The following is a 25,081-nucleotide window of genomic DNA, read 5'->3' as shown; positions in this document are numbered from 1 at the left end:
CATAGGTCAGCCAGGATTAATATACTTAAGGCGCTGCCTGCTACTCCAGCTCAAGCACCAAATAGTAAAGATAAAATGCCGATATCTTTGTGATTTGTTGAAAATAATCAGCAGTGTATGAACAGAGGTAAAATGACTGAGCTAGCATTCGACTGTAAATCTAAAGACAGAGATTGAGCCCTCTTTCTGGCAAACCCTGTGGTGAATCAACAGATTGAATTGTAACTTGAGAGAAGCAGCTTCAATTCTGCCGGTGATTTTCCTGCCTTTTTTTTTCTTCTTTTTTCTTTCTCAAAGGGAGGAGAAGTAGATTGAAGCCAGTTGACTAGAGGATTTGCCTGTTAACTAAAATTTCCTGGGGTTAAAACTCATCAATCTCGTAAGGATTTGGCTTAATTACAGTGTTTGCTTTGCATTCAATTGATATAGGAGAAAGTCCTGCAGTCCTTATTTTTAGAAATTAAGTAAATTGTACTTGTTTAGGGTTTTGAAAGCTCTTGGTCTAAGCTAACCTAAATTCCTAGTCCAGCACTGATAGGATGGGTGTTATGGGTAGTAATCGTGTGGCTATTATGATGAGTAATGATAGGAAAGTTATTTGTTTTGTATGTTCAAATTGTTGTACTTTTGTGTTGTTTAATGAAGGGAATATAGTTAGTGATGTGGGTTATGTTAGCTGCAAGTAGAAGTATATGCTGAGGACTGCTGTGATGGCTATTAGTGTTGGTAGAATGATGTTATCATTTTTGTTATCTCTTGGATAATTATTCATTTGGGTCAAAACCCTGATAATGGTGGGCGACCTCCTAATGACACTATAATGCTGAGGATAAGGATCCTGATGGGAGGTGTTTTATCTCATGTGTGTGATAATGATACCCTTGTAGTACATGATCTGGGTATAAATAGGAAGAAGATAGTGTTGTTATGATATAAATTAGTATGTTTAGGATTGTTATACTTGGAATATACATTATAATAGCTGTTATTCATCCTATATGGGCAACTGATGAGGAGGCTGTAATTTTTTCCAGGTGAGTATGGCTAAGTCTGCCTCAGCGTCCAACTATGATTTATAATATCACTATGATTAACAGTATGTTTAGGTTGATGGATGGTGACATGTGGTATAAAACTGATAGGGGTGCAATTTTGTCATGTTGATAGCATCAGGCCTGCTGTTCATGGAATGCCTTGAGTTACTTCGGGCACTCAGAAGTGAAATGGGGAATGTCCTACTTTTGTGACAAGGACGATTGTCATGATAGTGGATGCTGCTGGATTAAAGATTTTTGTAATCCATTGTGTTCTTTGACCAGAGTATATTAGATTAATGATAATAGCCATTATAAGTAGTATTGATGTGGTGTATTGTTTTAGAAAATATTTGTTGGATGCTTCTGTAGCTTATGGGTTCATGTTTTTTATTAGAATGGGGATACCATTAACCAGTGTGAGCTTGTTACTACAATTATATTTCCTGAAATAATGGTCAGTAGAATGATAGTAAAAAACAATGAGAGTTTATTAGTACAGGAAGGATATACAACAATATTTTGGGGGTATGGGCCTTGAAGCTTTCTTAGAGAACCTTACTATATAGCATTGTGGTGTAATGTGGTAGCATGGAGAATGTAAAATTCTTAGAAATAAGTTCAATTCCAGGAATAAGCGCATTTAAACCTCTATCATTTACTTTATCAAAGTAACTCTTTAGTCAAACATATTTCTTAAGTTTGCTGTGGGTTGCCTGGTATGATGACAGGTAGTGAAAACTCTCATATACATAGGGCTAATGTTAGTAGTAAAAAGATTTTTTATAAGAGATGTATACGTTGATCATATCAAAATTGTGGGTAGGATGCTCGAATTCATCGAAAGGAGATTGTTAGATGTGTTTTAATGATGACTTGGGCTGTATATAATTCTGGCACGTAGGGATTGTCGAATGCTCCTAAAAATAGAATGTTGTGGAAATGTTTATTATAAGGAAATTGACATATTCTCTAGGAAGGACGGGGTGAATGGGCCTGCTACATTTTCTACATTGAAGACATAGACAGGTTTTGATTCTACTTCTGTTAAATCAAGTGGGGCTTCATTGGATTTCTGCTACTGCGGAGATAATCAAATTCTGGGTAGGGGTCAGGAGAAAATTAGTCATAGGTGTTCTTGTGTAATAATTACTGTTGAAAGTGTAAATGATCCATTTAGCATTAGGACTGAGAATAGAATAACTGCCAGCAAGACTTCATATGAGATTGTCTGTGCTACTGTCCGTAGAGCTCCAGTGAGTGAGTATTTTGAATCTGAAGCTCAACCAGATCAGAGGATGGAATAAATGGCTAGGCTTGATATGGCTAATATAAATAGTATGCCTACATTTATATCAATTAGTGGATAAGATATGGGAAGAGGAATTCATGTTGTGAGAGCCAGGGTTAAGGCTAGCATTGGGGCAATAATATATAAATTGATGATGTTGATGGTCATGGTGGTTCTTTAATAAATAATTTGAATGTCTCAGTAATGGGTTGTAATAATCCATAGGGGCTGATGACTTTTGGCCCTTTCTGGATTTGTATATAGCCTAGGATTCTCCATTTAGTTAATATGAGGAATGCTATGGTGAATTAAATTGGGTACTTTGTGAAAGAATGTTGATTATAAATATATTCTTAGGAAGAGAACTTGAACCACTGCAGATAAATGTTTCAGTTTTACCTAATTACCGGGCTCTGCCACCGTAACAAACCCTGTTCTACAGTAGGGTATGTATAAATTAACTGAATGTAGATTATATCATCATTTAGTTTGAAGACATTTTGTAAAGTAAGCCGTATTGCTCTTGTCCTTTCATACTGGAAGAAATCTGCAATAGACAGAAACCAACCAGGATGACTCCAGTCTGAACTCAGATCACGTGAGACTTTAATCGTTGAACAAACAGACAATTAATAGCAGTTATACCATTGAAATGTCGTGATCCAGCATCAAGGTCATAAAACATATTGCTGATATGAACTCCAGAATACAATTACTCTGTTATCCCTAGTAAAACTTGTTCCGTTGATCAGTGGTTTAGAAGAACAGGTGATAAAGCATTTTGACTAGCTGGTCTAGATTTTAATCACTCAGAGGCAGTTTTATTCTCCAAAAAATAAATGGCGCACGGGCTCAAGGCACACCGGCTTCAGTACTTGTGGCACGCAGGCTCAGTAGTTGTGGCCCACTGGCTTAGTTGCTCCGTGGCACGTGGGAAATTCCCAGACCGGGGATCGAACAGGGTCCCCTGCATTGGCAGGCGAAATCCTAACCACTGCATCACCAGGGAAGTCCCAGAATCGCAGTCTCCCTTTTAATATACCTTAAGCCCAAAGAATCCATGGAAAATTGTTACAGAAAATAAGACAAAAAAATATTGTAAGGACTATAACAGAAGCATATAATACACAGTTCATATAGACACATCCCAAGCAGTTACAAAGTATATTAAAAGGGAGGCTGCGATTTTAAAAGAATAAGATAAATTATACCCACAAACTCCCAGTCTTTCCTGAAACATTGCAATCTGAAACCCTATTGTAGGAAGCAGAAGATTCCAGGAGACATTCTACAAATGAAGGACTCTAAACCCTGTGGTTGGAAAAGGAATTCTGGAAGGAAGGTATCCTCACCCAAGGAGAGCAGGTTCCTATACTTCTCTAACATCACACCCCTGTAGAATTCCCATTGATCTTGGTCCAGGCATTGTCACTCCTCTTGAGAGAAATCTATGGCCACATCCTGGAATGGCAGCAGTCCCTGAAATTAAAAGTACACATGCCATGTGGCCATGGGAAGAGTTCATAATGTGACCCAAGAAGAAAACAGCAAGTTAAGAGAACTGGTTTTAATTATAGAAGACTGTCTTCAATTATCCACTAATATATATATATTTACAAAGTAACTTTCTCTACCTTATTTGTAACTACAAGAAAAGAGTATGGCATGTGATCCACAAAACCAGTGTAGAGACTATACTTATCTGGAAAAGAAATGATAGAATGATGGTTTCAACACAGGCATATGCATTTTTGAGTGTTTTATTTATATCAAACTGGATAAAATGTGTGTATTTCTCAGACAGAAAAGACATGTCGAGGTAGAAATGTACCTTTCAACTATTCATGGGTACACAAGTACACTGGGGAGATTTTAAAAGTGCAGATCGTGATTCAGTAGGTCTGGTGGGCCTGAGTTCTGTTTTTTCCTCAAGCTCATTTTTAACTAGTGATGCCACAGTCTCTGATTCATTAACCACAGTTGGGAATAGCAGAGACATAATTAGAAAGGTAAAAATTCATATTTAACTTTGAACTTAAAGTGTTTTATGGATTTTACACCTTTAATAGAATAGTAAGCACAGCAGCAACAATCATTTGTGAATATTTACTATAGACTGTGTATCTTTCTTTCTTGTGTAGGATTCCAGGAAAAAGGCCTGGGCTGCGGCCACAGTGGGCCGGCCCCCCAGGCCGGGCCGCCCCTCCAGGACCCCCAGAAGGGCTCCTGGAGGCTCCAGGCGGCTTCTCCCCCGGCGCCACCCTCCCTCCCGGAAGGCCTGGGGGCAGAGCGGTCCCACCTCCTCGCCCAGAACGGATCCCGCGTTTCCGCAGAGCTGGAACTCCCGGCTCGGGGTCTCTTCCCTCCGCCGTCACTGAAGTGCCCCGGAGCCCGAAGGGAGGGCGGCCTCACTGAGGCTGCCGGCTCTGGAGGGGCCCCGGCGGCCAAAGCCGCGACAGTCCTGGGGATCGCGGGCCGGGTAAGTGGGCGCCAACCCTCCTCCTGGTCTGGTGCCCGGGCGTCAGTGCAAGACCAGCTTCTGAGGGGCAGGGGTTCGCTGCCACCCGCCGCTGCTGTGCAGAAAGAGCGGCCCCCAGCGTTCTGGTCCCGGGGAACTTCGGTCCCTCCTCTCGCCCCTGCCCTCGGCCTGGCTCGCGGGGCCTGGTGGGCGTGGGGAGTGGGTCGGCCTGAGCGTCCTGAGGGGAAACGGGGAAAGGGAGGCGCAGGGTCCGGTTGGAGCGTCAGCGCCCCTCCTCCTGACTGCGGGGAAAGCAGCTGAAAACGCATCCCCAGGCTCGGAGGTCCCTTGTTCAGCCGAGTCTCTCTGCGCTCCTTCCTCCCTGAGCTAAAGTACTGGGGGGAGGGGACAGGGGAGGGGAATGGCGCAGGTAATGGGGAACATCAAAAGGTGATTGTTAACTAAGGAAAACCAGCTCTCCCAAGGTGAGGAATGTAGCGCTTTTCTTTGTATGGGAAGATGCAAGCGTCTGGGCTCACTGAAATCATTCCTTTGATATGCACCTCAGCTCGCTGGGGCCAGCATTCTGTATTTGCATATCCTGAGTTCCTCAGGGCCTGCTGGCTCACACTGGAGGGCTGCAAGTGCTGATGTCTGTGACATCCTTTTTTTACTGATATGGCAAGAAATATTCCATTTCTTACAGGCTTGAGGGGCAGAGAGTGAAAAAGAGTAGGAGAATCTCACTCAGCATGTAATTTGGCATATATATATATATATATATATATATATATATATATATATATATATATATATAATATTTATATTTAACTGTGCTAATAGAGACTCTCAATTCCAATCAATTTGTACTACTGCCCTCTATGTATTAATTTCATCAGTATCATATAAAAAATGCCTATAAAGTTGACATAATCCATTTAAACAGGATAATTATTTTTAAAGGAAACATAATAGAAATATAACAACAAAACCCTTACCACCAAAGGCTGTGTGTGGAACAACCTAAATATATGTTCCATTGTTAAAATATTGAAAGATGTATTCAGTAGAAATATCAACAAAATGAAAAATAATAAGGGCAGCGGAATGCTGAAATATTGTATCTTTATCATTAAAGTGGCAGAAAATCATTTATTAGTAGGCAGTGAGGGCAGAGGATGCCTGATTTTTATATCTTTTTCATATTTGTGCAGTTGTTTCAGCAAGTAACTTAAAGAAAAGATGGAAAAACAAGGAGGTTTGTGCCTGAGATCATGTTGATGTGAAACCAGGGATGGCCACCTTGTGCCAGGTGCGTGAAGTTTACCTGGCCAGGTAGACCGCAGAGCTCCTGAGAAGCCAGGGTTGGAATTCTTCTGCTGGTTGCCCCTTAGCTTCTGTGACTTGATTGATTTTGAGTCATGTTGGGGGATAGACCTGATCACAGGAAATGGGTGGAAATAGAGTGATTTGGGGAGCAGCTAACGACATTCATCACAGCTCATGGCCTGATTGAATTTTAAAAAACAGGAAAACAAATGCTTCTTATGGAATCAGAGAATGTGAGGGGTGGACAATCCCAGAAAATGAGAAACACCCATCCCATTTTCCAGATGAGAAAACAGAGGCCCAGCAAGGTGAAATCCCTCACCCAAGTTGCACCTCTCTCTCCTCCCCACTACATGGTTCATGAAAGTAGGACTCTTCCTGTCTTGATCACTGCTGAACTCCAAACAGGGCCAGGCATCTAGCAGCTGCTTCAAAAATTTTGGTTGGGCTTCCCTGGTGGTGCGGTGGTTGAGAATCTGCCTGCCAATGCAGGGGACGCGGGTTCGAGCCCTGGTCTGGGAAGATCCCACATGCCGCAGAGCAACTCGGCCTGTGAGCCACAATTACTGAGCCTGCGTGTCTGGAGCCTGTGCTTGGCAACGAGAGGCCACGATAGTGAGAGGCCCGTGCACCGCGATGAAGAGTGGCCCCCGCTTGCCACAACTAGAGAAAGCCCTCGCACAGAAACGAAGACCCAACACAGCCATACATACATACATACATACATAAATAAAAAGAATGTAAGCAGACAAGAATAGCATTAAAAAAAAATTTGGTTGACTGGATGAACAACGCTATTTCTTTCTTTCTCACTCTTATTCAGGACTGTGCCAAGAACTCCCCAGGTTGCAATGTAATTCGATAAATGTAAATATTAATTGAGTTTTGGTGTGATGAGGGCTTAGGCTTTGAAGGTTACAGATTTGGTTCAGATCCTGGTTCTGCCACTCAATAGCTGTTTGGCTTTGGGAAAATTACTAAACCTCTCTGAGCTTACTTCCTCCTTTGTAAAGTGGGGATAAAACTATCTGAGCCAGCAGAGCACCTGCATCCGGGATGTGCACTAAGTATTGGTCTTTCTCACTCTCCCACTCCTTCCCTCTGTTCTTCCCCAAGAAGATGTATAGAAGGATATAGTAGTTTTAAAAAAAATTAATTTAATTATTTTTGGCTGCGTTTGGTCTTCGTTGCTGCGTGTGGGCTTTCTCTAGTTGCAGGGAGCGGGGGTTATTGTTTGTTGCGGTGCGTGGGCTTCTCATTGCGGTGGATTCTCTTGTTGCGCTTGTTGTGGAGCACCAGCTTTAGGCGCGCAGGCTTCAGTAGTTGTGGCCTCCAGGCTCAGTAGTTGTGGCGCATGGGCTTAGCTGCTCCGCAGCATTTGGGATCTTCCCTGACCAGGACTCGAGCCCAGGTCCCCTGCCTTGGCAGGCAGATTCTTAACCACTGCGCCACCAGGGAAGTCCGATACGGTACTTTTTAAAAAGGGGTTTTAATTTATTTCAGAAAATATACATTTTTCTTGTAGAAAAGTTTATTCCCCTATAGAAACATAAACACGCAAACCACTCCAAATGCTGTATTCTATGGGTTAGATATTATCAGTCACATTTTATAAGTAATTGGGCAAATGCCAAAGCACTAGCTACTGGGGAGTAAGAAGACTCAAATCTGGGGTGCCCCCCACCCCAATTTCAAGAGCATGGTGTGTTTTTCAAATCCATGTTTCATCTGGTCTTTGTTTCTCATCCATATTCTGTGTCTGCCTTTCACCAGAAGGCTCAGATCCTCCGCTTTCACACCCTCCCGGCTGGCTGTGCCCCAGCTCCCGCCCTGGAACCTCTGAATGCCTGGGTGTGCCTGCTCCCCCTGTGCATCACCAGCTTTGCCAGGGAGCTGCTGTATCGTGCACTGCTTGCTGTGCCCAGAGTACCTGGACCCTTCTGGTACATGAAGTACACCCTCATCACCATGTGTGCACGCCCATCCCCTTACCTTATATCCTGCCTCTAAGCCAGGGTTGGGGGTGACTACAGTGTGCATTCAGCTGTGTGTGAGGTGCTGGGATCAAAGTGAAGTTCCCAACTTTTGAAGTTGCTGGCTTGAGGGGCACACAGGGATTTAAAATCAGGTCACCTGACTTAAAGGGGGAACTGATTGATTTAAAGCCAAGGCAGCTGACTTAAAGCCTGCGTCCCTCAGCTGCAGGACGAGACCAGCTTTGGCGGTACACGGGTTCGCTCCAAGGCAGGACTGCTTTTCAGGAAGAGCTTCCAGTAGTGCCTTAGTGCAGGGGGACTTGGTCTGTGGTCTTGCCCCTGCCCTCAGAGGGGGGCCACCTGCTCTTCTGGAGAATCAGGGAGGGGGAAGTGCAGAGTCCCAGCTGGAGTTGCGTCACCCTTGTCTGATGGCAAGGAAAGGGGGGCAGGGCTGTGTGGTGTCCTGGGGCTGGACTCACCAGGTCGACTCAGCCTCTCAGCCCCCTAACCTCCCCTCACACACCCCACAAGAGTTTTCAGTAATATGTAATTGCGCCTTAGGTTCTCGGTCTTCAAACTCATACCCAGGCTCCCAGATCCCTTGATTCAGCCTATTCCTCTGTGCTCTTTCTTCTGTTACATACAGTCCGAGAGGGAGGGGCTGGGGGATGGGACTGGAGGGATCCCGGCAGCACTGGCCTCAGCTGACTAAAGAGATCCGGGGCCTGCGCTATCACACATGTGCGAGGACCCTTAAGGCGGAATCGAGGGGGCCAGTTAGAGGCAGTGCTTGCTGCCTCAAGTGAGTATGGATCACCATCGGGTGGGGAGCATGCTGACCCCTGAGAAGTACTGTTAGGAGGATGTGTTCCTCCCTCGGCTTCAAGGACGTGGGTGGGCTTCAGGGCTCCAGTTCCTCTCCAGGCCTCCAGGTCCGACTGCACCACAGCGGGCTTGCAGACCTGTCTTCCTGTCCCAGAACTTGCCAGGCTCCAGGAAGAATCCAGACTGCAGAAATGGTGCCTGAGCACTCCAGCGTAAGAAGTGCTGTCCCTGGGGACCCAACAGTGGAGGGAGGAAGGGTGAAGGGACTGGGGGTTAGGGTAGGGAGGGGTGGCTGCCCTGGGAGACATTGAGAGAAATATCGCCCCCCACACCCCTGCCCCTGCAACTGACGCATTGATGCCATAGGATCTCAGGGCCTTTTAGTCAGAGATGCCTCTGCTTCTTTACTCCTGTGTTCAAAACTATGCAAAACCAACTCTTCATCCTCTTGCTGCCTTGCCAGGACTTTTAAAGCACTGTTCTTTTGAAGCACTCGTTCCCTAAACTGCAGTTTGGAGCTGTCCCAGCTATTTAAAAGTGTTCTCCTTAAACTGAGACTAAATCCTACTCTTTTGGAAAAATTTCCTTAACTTCATTGGAGATCATCTTTTCTGCCCATTCCTTCCTTGTACTGCCCTCTTAAGAACCCCTGTGCTCAAAGAGCTTGGTGATTTATTTTTTGCTTGATGTCTAAAAGAAACCTTCCCCATGCACCCCAAAAAGCTTTCCTGGATCATAGGTGTTTCAAAACCATGACAGTGTTTTGCAGTTAGTATACACTGTGTAGATTGCCTAGCAATCCCTCCAAGAGCCAGAGGTGAGCAACACTTTTGCTTATTTGATGGGATGTCCTTCAAGTTTAGGAAGGTACCATTCTTATGACCCAGGAGATAAGACAGAGCCCTGGATGGCTGTGGCTGTGATTAGATAACTTCTGATGATTTTATTTCCCTTACTGAGCTGCTGCTTCTAGGTCAATTTCATTTCATTACCTGTCCATTTTTAAAGAAAGACTGACAAAGTCACTGGAATAGGTCAGGAGTCTGAGCTCAGGGTTGGTCAAAGGTACTCACAGGGAGGAAGGTGGATAAAAATAGGTAGGTAAATAGGAGGGTTGGCAAGTACAGCCAGGACACCCGTGTTCATCGTGCATACTAATAAAGGCCAGAATCTCCTCATTTATCTCTGGTGGGAAGTTCTGATGGTTTCACAGGATCAAACTCAAATCATATTCAAACTAGGGGATTTCCTTGAGCATAAAAGGAAGTATCCATCCCTAGCAGGAGTCGCTGCAGAGGAATAAAGACGTAGATGTAGAGAATGGACTTAAGGACACAGGGAGGGGTAAGGGTAAGCTGGGATGAAGTGAGGGAGTGGCATGGACATATATACACTACCAAAGGTGAAATAGATACCTATTGGGAAGCAGCTGCATATAGCACAGGGAGATCAGCTCAGTGCTTTGTGACCACCTAGAGGGGTGGGTTAGGGAAGGTGGGAGGGAGACACAAGAGGGAGAGGATATGGGAATATATGTATACGAATAGTTGATTCACTTTGTTATACAGCAGAAGCTAACACAACAAGGTAAAGTAATTATACTCCAAGAAATATGTTAACAATAGCAACAACAAAAAAACCCAAATCTAAGTCAATCAAGCCAACGGAGACATTGTATGTGTTTACAGTTCAAGAAATCCACAAGAGAATCCTTTATTCTGTAGGCAATGAATGGTCCATTCGAAAAGAAAAAAACTTTCTAAAATGTTGTTTTTCCATTTATTGTTCAGAACATCCTTTTTATACCTCTGCATTTCTTACTATTCAAAGCCAAGTCACGTGAGTTACAGGGAAGCAGCTGATTGATTTAAAGTTGGGTCATGTGATTTAAAATCCAGTGGCAGTTGTTTGATTTAAATCCCAGTTAAATGACATGAGGAAGGGGTGCTAGAAACTGCTTTTTCATCTCTGGCTCAGAATATCATATTTACCTTGGTTCTTCTTATGATTTAGAAAACTTGTGCTGTCTCTCCTTGGAATCATCAGGAGAAAAATACAGTATTTCAGGTTCATTCTTGATACCAACTTCTCACAGTTAAGGTGTATTGACTAAAAGATCTTCCTTCTTCAAGAGATTCCAAACTTCTGTAAGACACTTCATTGTAATTGGAGAAAAAAGAAGAATGAAATCAGGCCAGCAGCTGCAGGAGACCAAGGCAGCCCCCATGACTAGGGAAGGAGAAGGAAGGGCTGAGAGTTGCCTTTAGAGCAGACAACCTCCAGAGGGCGCTGAAGCACGGGCAGAGCCCACCTGCCACTCCCAGTTTGGCACTCCAGGGTCAGATTTGGGTTTGGAGATGGGGTTGCTGTAACCCCAAGGAGGTGAGCAGAGAGGAGGAGTTGATTACCTCTGATTGTCCTCTGACTCTCTGATTTGATTATCCTCTGACTCTCTGGCCCAAATTGCCTGACGTCACAGGGGGGGGACAGAGTTTTGCTTTCAGCAGCTGATGGGACCCTTCCAGGCTGGTCCGGTCGCCCAGTGGCCCGACAGCCTGACAGGCTGACTGCGGTATGATCGCCCTTCTTTTCTCCAGAATCTGTACATCAGGAGGTGCATGGGTGTGGGAGCCCATTCACCGCCACCCCCCACCCCCAGGGGGGATGGCACCTTCCCTGGCTGTACCCTATGATCACCAGGTGCTTGAAATGAATGCAAGATTTTTGACTTGAAGGAAAAGCTCACGTAACCACTTCTGCCTCATAATGTGTGGGATTTACTATAATGGAAGGACATTATAAAGAACAGGTAGAAAACTCACCTGTTGGTCTCCATGTAGGAGTTAATTTTGCATGAATCCCTCCTACATGAGTAGATAGCAGAGGTTTATTTTTGTTCCCGTGTGTGTAGTTGTGTCAGAGGATGTAGGTATGGTGATTTGAAGCCGTCAAAGAAATATTCTCAGAACTCTCAAGACTTCTCTTGATTGGAACCGAAAGAGACCTGGAAAAGGAGGAAAAGAAAAGGAGGAGGGAGAACGAATGACTGTTTCTCAGTAAATTCACCTTCCTGGTTGATTGTTCTGTCTTCTCATTTCTTTTAACTTCCATGTATGTCTAGTGGTATAATGTAGAAAGGCTGATTTTTATGCTTTAAAAGATTTTACATCACAAAGAAACTAGAAGTGGCTAACAGAACTTATTCAAATCAATTTTACCTAGAGACTTTGATATTAAATTTGTATACTAAAATGGGTTTATCCAAATTTTCTCTTTCTTTTTGAGTGAATATTTGTAACATATTTTTGTAGATAATAATTTATCCTAGATATACAAAATTGTGAGAATGGGTACCATTTTTTACCACTTAAATGATTTCTTTTAAATGAATAGATTGTACAGTTTAAATGCCAATGTTGTGTCTTACATGTTGTGTTTTAATTCCTGATTTCCAAAACTTGTGTTTATTTAATTGATTTCTATCTAATAATCTGTCTCCCCTTTATTGTTTCTTACTTTATATTTTATTGATCTATAGTTAATTTACATTATTATATTAGTTTCAGAGGTACAACAGTGATTCATAAATGTTTAGCTTCTTCTCCATTTATAGTTATTATAAAAGAGTGGCTATATTCCCCATGCTATACAGTACACCACTGTAGATTATTGATTTTATACATAGTGGATTGTACCTCAAAATCTCCTACCACTATTTTGCTCCTCCACCCTATCTCTCCCTGCTGGTAACCACTAGTCTGTTTTTTAATCTGTGAGTCTGTTTTTTGGTTGTTGTTGTTGTATTCAATTTTTCAGATGCCATGTGTAAGTGATAACATACCATGCTTGTTTTCTCATAACATACCATGCTTGTTTTCTCTGCAGCTTATTTTACTAAGCATAATACCCTCCAAGTCCATCCATGTTATTGCAAATGGCAAAATTTTATTTTTTGCTGAAGTCATCATAAAAAATCTTTTTTATCCACTAAGCTATTGATGAACACTTAGTTTGACTCTATATCTTGGCTATGGCAAATAACACTGTTTTGAACATTGGGGTGCAGTTATTTTTTTGAAATAGTGTTTTTGTTTTCTTCTGATATACCCAAGAGTGAAACTGCTGGATATTATGGTAGTTCTATTTTTAGTTTTTTGTGGAACCTCCATTCTGCTTTCCACAGTAGCTGCACTAATTCACATTCACATCAAGAGTGTACAAGAGTTTCCCTTTCTCCACATCCTCACTAACCTTTGTTATTTGTGATCTTTTTGATGACAGCCATTCTGACAAGACTGAGGTGATATATCTCATAGTTTTGATTTGCATTTTACTGCCGATTAGCTATGTTTAGCATCTTTGTGAGTTCTGGCTGTCTATCTGTATATTTTCCTTGGAAAAGTGTCTATTTAGGTCTTCTCATTTTTTAAAAAAAAAGATTTTGGGTGTTTTTTTGATATTGAGTTGTATGTGCTCTTTCTGTAGTTTAGCTATGAACCCTTGCTTAGTCATCTTTTTGGTGTTAACCTCTTATCATGTGCAAATATTTTCTCTCCTTCAGCAGGTTGTCTTTTCATTTTGTCTTTGGTTTCCTTTGCTGTGCAAAATCTTTTAAGTTTAGTGAAGTCCCATTTGTTTATTTTTGCTTTTGTTTCATTTGCCTTAGTAGATTGAACCTAAAACTGTTGCTATCATTTATGTTGAAGAATGTTCTATATTTTCCTTTAGGGGTTTTATGGTTTCTGGTCCTACATTTAGGTGTCTATTCAGTTTTGCATTTATTTTATATATGGTGTTCTAAAATAATCTAATTTTATTCTTTTCCATGTAGCTGACCAGTTTTCCTAGTACCACTTATTGAAGAGACAGTTTTTTCTCCATATTGCCTGCTTTGTCATAAATCAATTAAATATAAGTGTGTGGGCTTATTTATGGGATCGCTGTTCTCTTCCAGTGATCTTTGTGTCTGTTTTTGCTCTGGTACGATTCTCTCTGATTACTGTCACTTTGCAGTATAGTCTGAAGTCAAGGTGCGTGATGCCTCCAGCTCTGTTCTTTCTCAAGATTGTTTGGCTATTTGGGGCCTTTGTGTTTCTATACAAATTTTAAAATTACTTTTTCAAGTTCTGTGCAAATGCTTTGGTATTCTGATAGGGATTGCATTAAATCTGTAGACTGTCTTTGGTAGTATGGTTATTTTAAGAGTATTAATTCTTCCAGTCCATGCACATGCTATGTTTTTCCATCTTTTTGTGTTGCCTTCAACTTCTTTCACCAATGGCTGATAGATTTCTGAGCACGTCTTTTTTTTTATAGTGATTTCTTTAATTTATTTATTACTTATTTATTATTTATATTTTGGCTGTGTTGGGTCTTCGTTTCTGTGCGAGGGCTTTCTCCAGCCGCGGCAAGCGGGGGCCACTCTTCATCGCGATGCGTGGGCCTCTCACTATTGCGGCCTCTCCTGTTGCGGAGCACAGGCTCCAGACGCGCAGGCTCAGTAGTTGTGGCTCACGGGCCCAGCTGTTCCGCGGAATGTGGGATCTTCCCAGACCAGGGCTCGAACCCGTGTCCCCTGCATTGGCAGGCAGACTCTTAACCACTGCGCCACCAGGGAAGCCCTGAGCACATGTCTTTTACCTGCTTAGGTGTGTTTATTCCTAGGTATCTTATTCTTTTTTTAAAGAAATTCACGTTCTTTTATTTATTTATTTATTTATTTATTTATTTATGACTGTGTTGAGTCTTCGTTTCTGTGCGAGGGCTTTCTCTAGTTGCGGCAAATGGGGACCACTCTTCATTGTGGTGCGCGGGCCTCTCACCATCGCTGCCTCCCTTGTTGCGGAGCACAGGCTCCAGACGCGCAGGCTCAGTAATTGTGGCTCACGGGCCCAGTTGCTCCATGGCATGTGGGATCTTCCCAGACCAGGGCTCGAACCCGTGTCCCCTGCATTGGCAGGCAGATTCTCAACCACTGCGCCACCAGGGAAGCCCTCTTATTCTTTTCGATGTGATTGCATATGGTATAGTTTTCTTAATTTTTCTTTCTGACAACTTTGGGTTTTGTTTTTTCTTCTTTTTCTAATTCCTTCAGGTGTAGTGTTAGGTTGTTTATTTGATATTTTTCTTGTTTCCTAAGAATAAGCTTGTATCACTGTAACTTCCCCCGTGAACTGCGTTGGCTGTGTCCCATAGATTTTGGATCATTGTGTGTTCATTTTCATTTGTCTTGGGTATTTTTAGAATCCCTCTTTAATTTCTTCAGTGTTCCTTTCTTCCCCGTTTATTCCCTTCATCTGTGACGTGAGGACTATCTTTAATATTATGTTTGGATTTCTTTCAGTTTTGTGTGAGTGTGTATGTGTGTGATTATTTAAGTTGCTGAGCTCTTAATTTCACATGGACACTACCAACCATGCATTGTTACCCTCCTCCCCCACAGTTACTGAATTTGACCTTATATTTTACATCTACTTGTTTTGTGTGTCCCTTAACTTCTTATTGTGAATATAGATGGTTTTATTTCTGTTTTCTTTCATCCTTCCTATTAGCTGTGTACATGGTTGATTTACTACCTCTGTTGAATATTTGCCTTAAGCAATGAGGTTTTTCCTTTAGTAAATTTCCTTTCCTAATTTTTATGTTTCAGTCGTGGCCTTTTCTTTTTCACTTAGAAAAGCCCCCTTAAGATTTCTCATAAAGCTGGTTTGGCGATGCTGAGCTCTTTTAGTTTTGCTTCTCTGTAAAACTTTAGATCTCTCCATCAAGTCTGAAGGAGAGCCTTGCTGGGTAGAGTATTTTTGGTTATGGGCTTTTCCCTTCCATGACTTTAAATATACCGTGCCACTCCCTTCTGGCATGCAGAGGTTATCCTGAAATGTCAGCTGATAACTTTATGCAAGTTCCCATGTTTGTAACTTGTTGCTTTTCCTTTGCTCCTTTTAATAGTGTCTTTTTATCTTTATTTTTTTTGCCATTTTAATTACAGTGAGTCTTGGTGTGGTCCTCTTTGGGTTGATCCTGTTTTGGCCTTACTGTGTTTACTGGCCTTGGATGTCTGTTTTCTTTCCCAGGTTATGGAAGGTTTCAGCTCGTATGTCTTCAGGTAGATTCTACACTGCTTTCTCTTCCCTTTTGCTTCTGGGACCTGTATAATGCAAATATTAGTACACTTGATGTTGTTTCACAAGTCTGTTCAACTTTCCTCTTTTCATTTTAATCTATTGTTTTACCGTTCATCTTCAGTGATTGCCAGTACTCTGTCCTTCAGTTTTCTGATTCATTCCTCTGTATCATTTAGTCTACAGTAGTTTCCTTTTAGTGTATTTTTCATTTCAGTTATTGCATTCGTCATCTCTGTTTTGTTGTTCTTTAATGGTCTAACTCTTTTTAAAAAAACTTCTAACTTCTTGCTCTGGTCGTCCATTCTTCTCCTGAGTTCTCTGATCATCTTTACCGTCATTACCTTGAACTCTTTCTTGAGCAGATTGGCTATCTCCACTTCACTTAGATCTTCTTCTGAGTTCTTATCTTGTTCCTTCATTTGGATCGTGTTTCTGTGTCACCTCATTTTTCTTAACTTGCTGTTTTTATTGCTATGTATGTAGTAGGTTCGTTACATTTCCTGACCTTGGAGAAGTGGCCTTTTGTAGGAGAGGTCCTATGTGTCCCAGCAACCCAGTGTCCCCTGGTCACTAGAACTATATGTTCTAGGTGTACCCCCTATGTGGGCTGCTTGGGCTCTTCTGTTGTGGTGGGCTGACTACTGTGGGTGGTCTGGTAGGCTTGGCTGCCCCCAGGCTGCTTGTTTGCCAGGCTCTGCCTTGTATGGAGGCTGTCTGTGCTGCTTGGTGAGACTAAATCATAAGGCAGCTGGCTGCACAACTCTGGGGGACACCAAATCTAGTGCTGGTTCACTTATGGGTAGAACTGCAGTCCATGTGATATCAGGGTTAGTGCCCAGTCACTGGTCCTGGGGCTATGCTGGCTACTGGGAGGAAGAGACAGGTCCTGAGTTCTGGCTGCAGGGCCCAGGAGTTGCAGAGTTGGTGTTGGATCACTGTTCCTGACACAGCTATCTGCAGGGTCTGGGGTGTCCCTAATCTTGTGTTGGCATTCTGATGGGCAGGGTCAGGACCCAGCTGAGTCCATGGCTGCTTCTGGCCTGCAAGTGAGTGTTCTGGTCACACAGGCTGCTGGGCTGTGGTATTCCTGGAGCTGGTGTGTGCCTGTTGGTGTATGAGGCTGATCCCAATGCTAGAGCAGGTTTGCTGTTGGGTAGGTCCAAGCTCCATCCAGTCCCTGTGCAGTTATCACCTGCCAATGGTGAGGCTGACTCCAAGGCCAGAGTAGACTCACTTGTCAGAGGGGCCAGGGACTCTGGGGCTGGTGCCTGTCCACTGAGGAGGCTGGTCCTGGGGCTTTTGGTGGCTGGGCCCATGTCCAGGGGCAGCTGTGCATTGAGAGGGTCTGAAGGCAGCCTGTTTGCCGGTGGGTGGCGCTATGCCCCTGCTCAGTTAGTTGCTTGGCCTGCAGCATCCTAGTACTTGTGTCTCTAGTTTGGTGGAAATGGGTAGGGGTAGGTCCTGAGGCTAAAAAGATAGAGAGAAGATTCTAAAATTATGCTTGCTGGTACCAGTGTCCACGAGGTAGAAGGAGCTCCCCCGAATGGCTGCTGCCAGTGTCTCTGTCCCTGAGGCTGTGCTGTAGTTGCCTCTTGCCTCTCTGGGAGACTCTCCAAGATCAGGAGGTAGGTGTGACCCGGGATCCTTTCAAATGACTGACTGCTTCTGTTCTGATTCTCGGATCATGTGGGATTTTGTGAGCATCTTTTAAGAGTGGAATCTCTATTTCCCACAACCCTCTGGCTCTCTGGAAAATAAGCACTACTGGTCTTCAAAGCCCAACTTTCTAGGAACTCTTCTTTCCAGAACAGGATCCCTGGGCTTGAGAGCCTGATGTTGGCTTCATATCCCTTGCTACCTGGGAGCACCTCTGCAATTGTAATTATTCTCCCATTTGTGGGCCACCCACCTGGTGGTATGGGTCTTGACTCTATTGAGATTTTGCCCTTCCTTCCTGTCTTGTCGAGGTGCCGTCCTTATGTCTTTAGCTGTAAAACATCTTTTACGGTAGGTCCCGGTCTTTTTCATCAATTGCTGTTCTGTAAACTGTTGTGACTTTGGTGTCCCCATGAGAGGCATCAAGCTCTGGGTCTTTGAATGCTACCATATTGGACAATCTGTCCACTTCTTTCTTAAATCACATTATTTAATTTTTCTTAGTATCTTATTTGATTAGCGACAGTTTGAAATTTATTATCACTCATGTTTACTTCGCCTGTTTAAAGAAATTGAATAGTGCATTCATTCAGTTTGAAATGAAGGTAGTGGCCGGTGAATTTCCATACCTCAAAAATCAAGGATAGGACAAAAGCCTTTTCGACCTGTGTTACCCTCAAACTCTGCACCCCACCCCAGCCTGGGGATTAACCTCTTGCACCCATGCTCACTTTCTGTTTTTGGACCGTTAACCATCATTGCATCTGTATGTGTGTTGACAAAGTGAACTCTAGTCTTTCCAGTTTTTGAGTTTTGTTTTTTGGTTTAGGGAAGAGTCCTAGTATGAATGTACATTTACTGGTCTGCTGGAGTTCATATATAAACCTGTCAAGCACATTACTAGAATTGGTATTGCTTGTATATACACTTTCATAAATTTTAGAGACAATGGTAGAACAGAAGTGAATTGTATTTCAAATCCCACAATATTTTCACACCATGAAAACCCTTCCCTGTTTAATATATTTGTGTGTAGTTTATCTTTATGCCCATACTATATTTCCCAGAGATGGGTAAGTGTTATGTTTCTTGCTAGCACATTTACCGTATTGTTCAAAGTCAGGCGTTTAGTGGTTTTAGCATGATCCTATTTCCATGAACTCGCAAATACAAGACCTTCTCTCACACTGTCTTTTACTCCCTGCTGTTTTATATTGCCCTCCTAATTCTCAGTCCTGGTCTTTCTTTATGTTCTTCATCAACCTGGATAGGTTATACTATTTTCTCCCTTATTCAAGACCAATAGAATAGAATAGAACACCCAGAAATAAACCCTGATATATGGCCATATGATTTTTGACACGTTGCCAAGGCTTTTCAAAGTAGAAAGGATAGTATTTTCAACAAATGGTGCTGAGAAGTCATGTTGTCAACATGCAAAAGTAGGAAGATGGACCCATACCTAACATCATATGCAAAAATTAATGAAAACGTATCAAGAAACTAACTATAAGACCTAATAAAATAAAAAGTCTTATTAGAAGATACAGGACAAGGGCTTTATGACATTGGATTTGGCAGTGTTTTCCTCAATATGAAACAACAGAACAACAAAGGTACAGCTAACAAAACAATTAAAAATGTGCAGTACATAATTTAAAAAAAATGTGTATCAAAGAAATGTAAACGGAATAAAATGGCAACCCACAAGATGGGAGAAAATATTTGAAAGCCATGTATCTGACAAGAGATTTCTATTCAGAATACACAGAGAATTCCTATACCTCAATAAAAAGCAAACACCCTGTTTCAAAAATGGATAAAAGACTTGAATAGATGGTTCTTCAGAAAGATGTACAAATGACTAAGCACTTGAATAGATGCTCCATATCACTAAATGCATGTTTATATATTTGTGTGCATGCATACACACACAAATACACAAGCAGAAAACAAGTACTGGTGAGGATGTGAGGGAGTTGGAACCATTGTGCTATGACAGTGGGCATGTAGAATGATACAGCTGCTTTGCAAAAGAGTATGGCAATTTTTCAGATATTGAAAAATAGAATTACTACATGATCCAAGAATTTTACTATGAGGTATACCCAAAGGAATTGAAATCAGGGTCTTAAAGAAATATTTGTACTCCAGTGTTTAGAGGAGTAATAATCACAGTAGCTAAAATATGAAAGCAACCTAAGTGTTCATCCACTAGTTCCTGGATAAGCAAAGTGTGGTATACCCATATAACACAATATTATTCAGCCTTAAGAAGGAAAAGATCTAGGAATATGCTACAACATGGATGAATCTTGAGGAAATTGAGCTACCAAAAATGCCATTTTTTGTGACTTTAAGTGAGTCATAACAATACAACTACTTATTTCAATTATATGGGGTACTTAGTGTAGTCAAAACCATAGAAATTGGGAGGGTAATGATGCTTTTCAGGTGGTTATGGAACAAAAAGGAAAGTTATGTTGAAAGGATACAGAGTTACAGTTTTAAAACGTAGAAAAGAATTAGAAAGATAAATGGTGATGTTGATCGCCCAATAATATGAATGTATTTAATATCACTGAATGGTGCACTTTATAATAATTAACATGTTATATTTTATGTTATTTGATTTTACCAACATACACAATTGGGAAAGAATGTAATATCAGGAAAGGGAGTGGACCTGGGGTAGAGCAGAGAGTAATCAGAAGGGTGAGACCCTGCATATGTTGAAGAAGAAGAACTGAGAGTCTTCATTGGCCAGAAGAGACTTTATAAAAAAAAATTACTCTGAGGGTGTATTAAATAGATATCTATGGGTGTACTGCTATCTCCCATGGGTTATCTTAAAGAGTCTTTAATAAAGTCCATAAGGCTTGCTGAGGCTTTTTTAAAAACTGGATTCCCTAGGAGATATTTAGATGGTGGTACTTAAGTCTATGTCTAGGTTGACAGATTTTGCAGGGAAGACGAACTTGAGAACAGTGGAGGTCCTGAGAGTGTAAGTACATGGAAATTAGAAAAAAATAATAAAGGGAATTAGGAAAACTGTGGACTTCGAAGGTCATGTATTAGTGAGTCAGTCCTGAGGTTTCTAAGGATTTATATACACAGTTGCTATTTGGATTACTTGTTGATAAAGATAAGTGGAAAAACTAGAGTCGTTTCCAAGTGTAGGTAAGATATAATGAGAGGATGGAGGTAGAAAGTAGGGAGGCCCAGAGAGAAGTGGGAATGTCATATTGGGCCAAGATGGTGGTAATATCCAGCAGAACAGATGGTAGGGCAGACTATGGATTCATCTTTTTTATTTCGGCTCCCCACCTCATCCTTAATAATTCTTTGGGAATATTTCATGGCTCTGTGATGCAGGTACAGAATTCGAGTGAGGAGACTGCACCCTCAGTGTCCAGCTGTCTGAGTCCTCAGTGTGCTTCAAATGATGGAGAACTATTGCTTCTTTATGAGAAGAGTTAGTACCTCGTAGCTAAGCTTAAGCTGGAGCTTATGCAATATTGATTCCATTTTATATATACTGTTGGCATGGAGGTTCCTCCTCCTCTTTTCTTGACCATTATGAAATGAATCTATATTTCTCAATATTTGGGTATATCAGGTAAATACATTAAGTAAAGGAATCTTATATATTGCTCCCTGCATAGTTTGCTCTTTCTTGTTTCTCTTTTCTCTTTACTAAATTAGCACAGGGAGAGACCTTGAAATGTTCTAATCAGGAGAGATTAGAACATCATATTTCTAGAGAGGTTGGTTGGACAGAGCAGGGGTCCCAGTGAAAATCAAAGCTTCTGTTTCTACTTGGAAGTGTACCTGTATAGAGTAGAGGGCTCCAGGAAATATCCTAGAATATTCCAATGTCCCTGCAGGAGATCATTAAGAGAGGTAGGATCTGGTACCAGATCAGTGTACTATGCCATGTTTGTCAGTCATCTGATGTGAGATTCTCAGAGCCAATCCCATATGGTAGGGCTGAGTGCAGAGTGATGAAGAACCTGTGAAAGCCTTTGACTTCATGTTAAAGATGAAGCTCTGATTTCGGGGAGAATTTTCTTACCTGACTGAATGTCACCCTTCTGTGGTGATGAGATTCTGTGCTTTACCTCCGTTGATGACCACTGACTGAAAATCATTAGAGAGTCATGTCTAGAAAGCATTCTTTATTTAATTCCTTAAAGAAGAAAACATAGAAAATATTTTTATCCACTTTCAAATTGAGGATCAAGGGGAATGACATCAGTGAAAATGTCAGAGTAAGGAGCTCTGGCTTGTGTCCATCCCCAGAAACACTGACATACGTGGTGCAACCTGTCAAAATGATCTTATCAACACATGTAAGTTTTCTTTTCTTTTCGCCCTGTAGATTTATCTTTCATTGAAACTCTGCTTACTACAGGATGTGGAGAATAAACAGGGAAGTAGAAACTGTATTTCCTGATGAGAGAATCACTAAGTCACATTAGCTATTCTGAGCTACGTCTTACTCACCGTGACTGTAATTAAAACAAACAAACAAACACTTTTTTTTTGATAAGTCAGTTCTGACATTTCCTCGTTAAAGACATGGTAACATGGTAACAGATACAGACTTAGACATTTGCCTGCCTCTGTCTTTCCGATTCTTGTGGTCTTAGGTTATAGGCCCAAAAGGTGCCCTGCCACATCATCTGGTAGCTCAATTTTTACCTTTTCAAGCAGGTCCATTCAGTTTTCGTTAGTGCTGTTACCACTTTACATTCCACCAGCAGCTAGAAGGTACAGAGTTCTCTAAAAGCCCTTTAGCATTTATCGTTTGTAGACTTTGTGCTGATGGTCATTTGACTGGTGTGAGCTGAAACTTTTTGGAAGTTGGATTTGTATGTGGCTAATAATTCCTTATACTGAGTTTTAGGCATGTCCTTTTCTTTTCATTTTTTATTTAAAGAGTGACTACAACTTCCCTCTTCATATTGACTTCTTGAAACATTTGTCATGTGTTGAATTTTCTTACCTATTCCCGACACCAGGGCATTTTTTGAGGACAGGTGTCATTTACAGCCCTGCAGTCCTTGTGACTATTAAGCAACCATTAGCACTTGGTTTAAAGCTGCTGTTGTGGGGAACAGCCACAAGGCGGCAGCATTATTATGTTCTCAACTCTTGTTACTAGTGCAAAAGAGTCTTCCTGGAGGTAGTGTTCCAAGGCTGTCAATTAGAGAGGAATGTGCTGAGACAAGTCCCCAGAAGTTTATGTCTCTTTACTTCTGTTTGTTTTTTAAATTTAATTTCTATTTCTTATAGTACTAAATTTGATTAGAGTGTTGTGGTTTTCTGGCTGTACAGAATCTGCTCAATGATTCACACATATGTCTGTTCATCTTCAGATCCTGTTACCATGTATGTTGTTAGTGAATGTTGAGTAGACCTCCCTTGGTATTTGGTAGGTGTTTTGTCATTATATATTTTATATGTATTGGTGACTATATAATTCATATAGTTTATATACATTTAACATACATTAGTATATGTATGTTAGCCCCATAGTCCTAATTTATCCATCCTCCCACCTTTCATTTTGGCTAACCATTAGTTTGTTTTATAAGTCTGTGAGTGTCTTTTTCTGTGGAAATGTGTTCATTGGTAACAATCTTAAGATAACATGTATACGTGATATCATAGGATATTTGTCATTCCCTCTTGACTTACTTAACCTAATATGATTATTTCTAGGCTCATCTGTAGTCCTGAAAACAGCATTGTTCATTGTTTTCACGAAGCTACTATTCCGTTCTGTCCATATACCACATTTTCTTTGTCCATTCATCTGTTTATGGACCTTTTTTTTGCTTCCATGTCTTGGCTATTTCAGTATTGCTGCACTGCACATTTGCCAGTCTCCGTCTTTCCGATTCTGGTGGTCTTAGGTTATAGGCCCAAAAGGTGCCCTGCCGCATCATATGGTAGCTCAGTTTTTACCTTTTAAAGCAGCTCCGTTCAGTTTTTGTTAGTGCTGTTACCACTTTACATCCCACCAGAAGCTAGAAGGTACAGAGTTCTCTAAAACCCCTTCAGCATTTATAGTTTGTAGACTTTTTGCTGATGGTCATTTGACTGGTGTGAGCTGAAACCTTTTTGGACATTGGATTTGCATATGGCTAATAATTCCTTACACTAAGCTTTAGGCATGTCCTTTTTTTTCTTTTCCTTTTTTTTTAAAGAGTGACTACAACTTCCCTCTTCTTATTGAGTTCTTGAAAAATTTGTCATGTGTTGAATTTTCTTGCGTATTCCCTACCGCAGAGCATTTTTTGAGGGCAGGTGTCATTTACAGCCCTGCAGTCCTTCTGACTATTAAGCAAACATTAGCACTTGGTTTAAAGCTGCTGTTGTGGGAAACAGCCACAGGGCGGCAGCATCATTATGTTCTCAACTCTTGTTACTAGTGCAAAAGAGTCTTCCTGGAGGTAGTGTTCCAAGGTTGTAGATTAGAGTGGAATGTGCTGGGACAAGCCCCCAGAAGTTTATTTCTCCTTAGTTATGTTTGCTTTTTAAATTGAATTTCTATTTCTTATTGGAGTAAATTTGATTAGAGTGTTGTGATTGTCTGGCTGTACAGAATCGGCTCAATGATTCATACATATGTCTGTTCATGTTCGGATCCTGTTACCAGGTATGTTATTACAGAATGTTGAGTAGACCTCCCTTGGTATTTGGTAGGTGTTTTGTCATTATATATTTTATATATATTGGTGACTATATAATTCATATAGTTTATATGTTACAAGTTTATATACATTTAACATACATTAATATATCTATGTTAGCCCCATAGTCTTAAGTTATCCATCATCCCACCTTTCATTTGGCTAACCATTAGTTTGTTGTATAAGTCTGTGAGTGTCTGTTTCTGTGGAAATATGTTCATTGGTAGCAATCTTAGGATAACATGTACACATGATATCATAGGATATTTGTCATTCCCTTTTGACTTACTTAACCTAATATGATTATTTCTAGGCTCATCTGTAGTCCTGAAAACGGCATTGTTCATTTTTTTCCCGAGGCTACTATTCCATTCGGTATGTATACCTCTTCTTCTTTGTCCATTTATCTGTTGATGGACATTTTGTTTGCTTCCATGTCTTGACTATTGTAAATACTGCTGCAGTACACGATTTTCCATCCTGTGTCGTTTTTTTTTTTTAAGATTTTTTTTTAAATTAATTAATTAATTAATTTATTTATTTTTGGCTGTGCTGGTTCCTTGTTTCTGTGCGAGGGCTTTCTCCAGTTGCGGCAAGTGGGGGCCACTCCTCATCACGGTGCGCGGGCCTCCCACCATAGCGGCCTATCCCGCTGCGGAGCACAGGCTCCAGACCCGCAGGCTCAGC

At 41.5% G+C, this 25,081-nt stretch overlaps 1 protein-coding gene across 1 annotated transcript in view; it reads left to right on the top strand.

Moving 5' to 3' along the window:
* The window catches only part of LOC309650410 (uncharacterized protein), a gene marked incomplete at its 5' end in the record, with an annotated part of 39,422 nt that extends 15,280 nt beyond the window's left edge, over positions 1-24,142 (top strand). The window contains one exon of the mRNA XM_082478434.1: positions 23,075-24,142. Within this exon, the coding sequence (XP_082334560.1) occupies positions 23,075-23,109 (35 nt within the window). The 3' untranslated portion in view covers positions 23,110-24,142. The remainder of the gene's footprint in view (positions 1-23,074) is intronic.
* Positions 24,143-25,081: the final 939 nt, after the last annotated feature.

Source organism: Balaenoptera physalus, assembly GCF_965194825.1.
Source record: "Balaenoptera physalus genome assembly, contig: SUPER_1_unloc_10, whole genome shotgun sequence".
NCBI lineage: Eukaryota > Metazoa > Chordata > Mammalia > Artiodactyla > Balaenopteridae > Balaenoptera > Balaenoptera physalus.
This window is presented reverse-complemented; position numbering and strand designations above follow the sequence as displayed.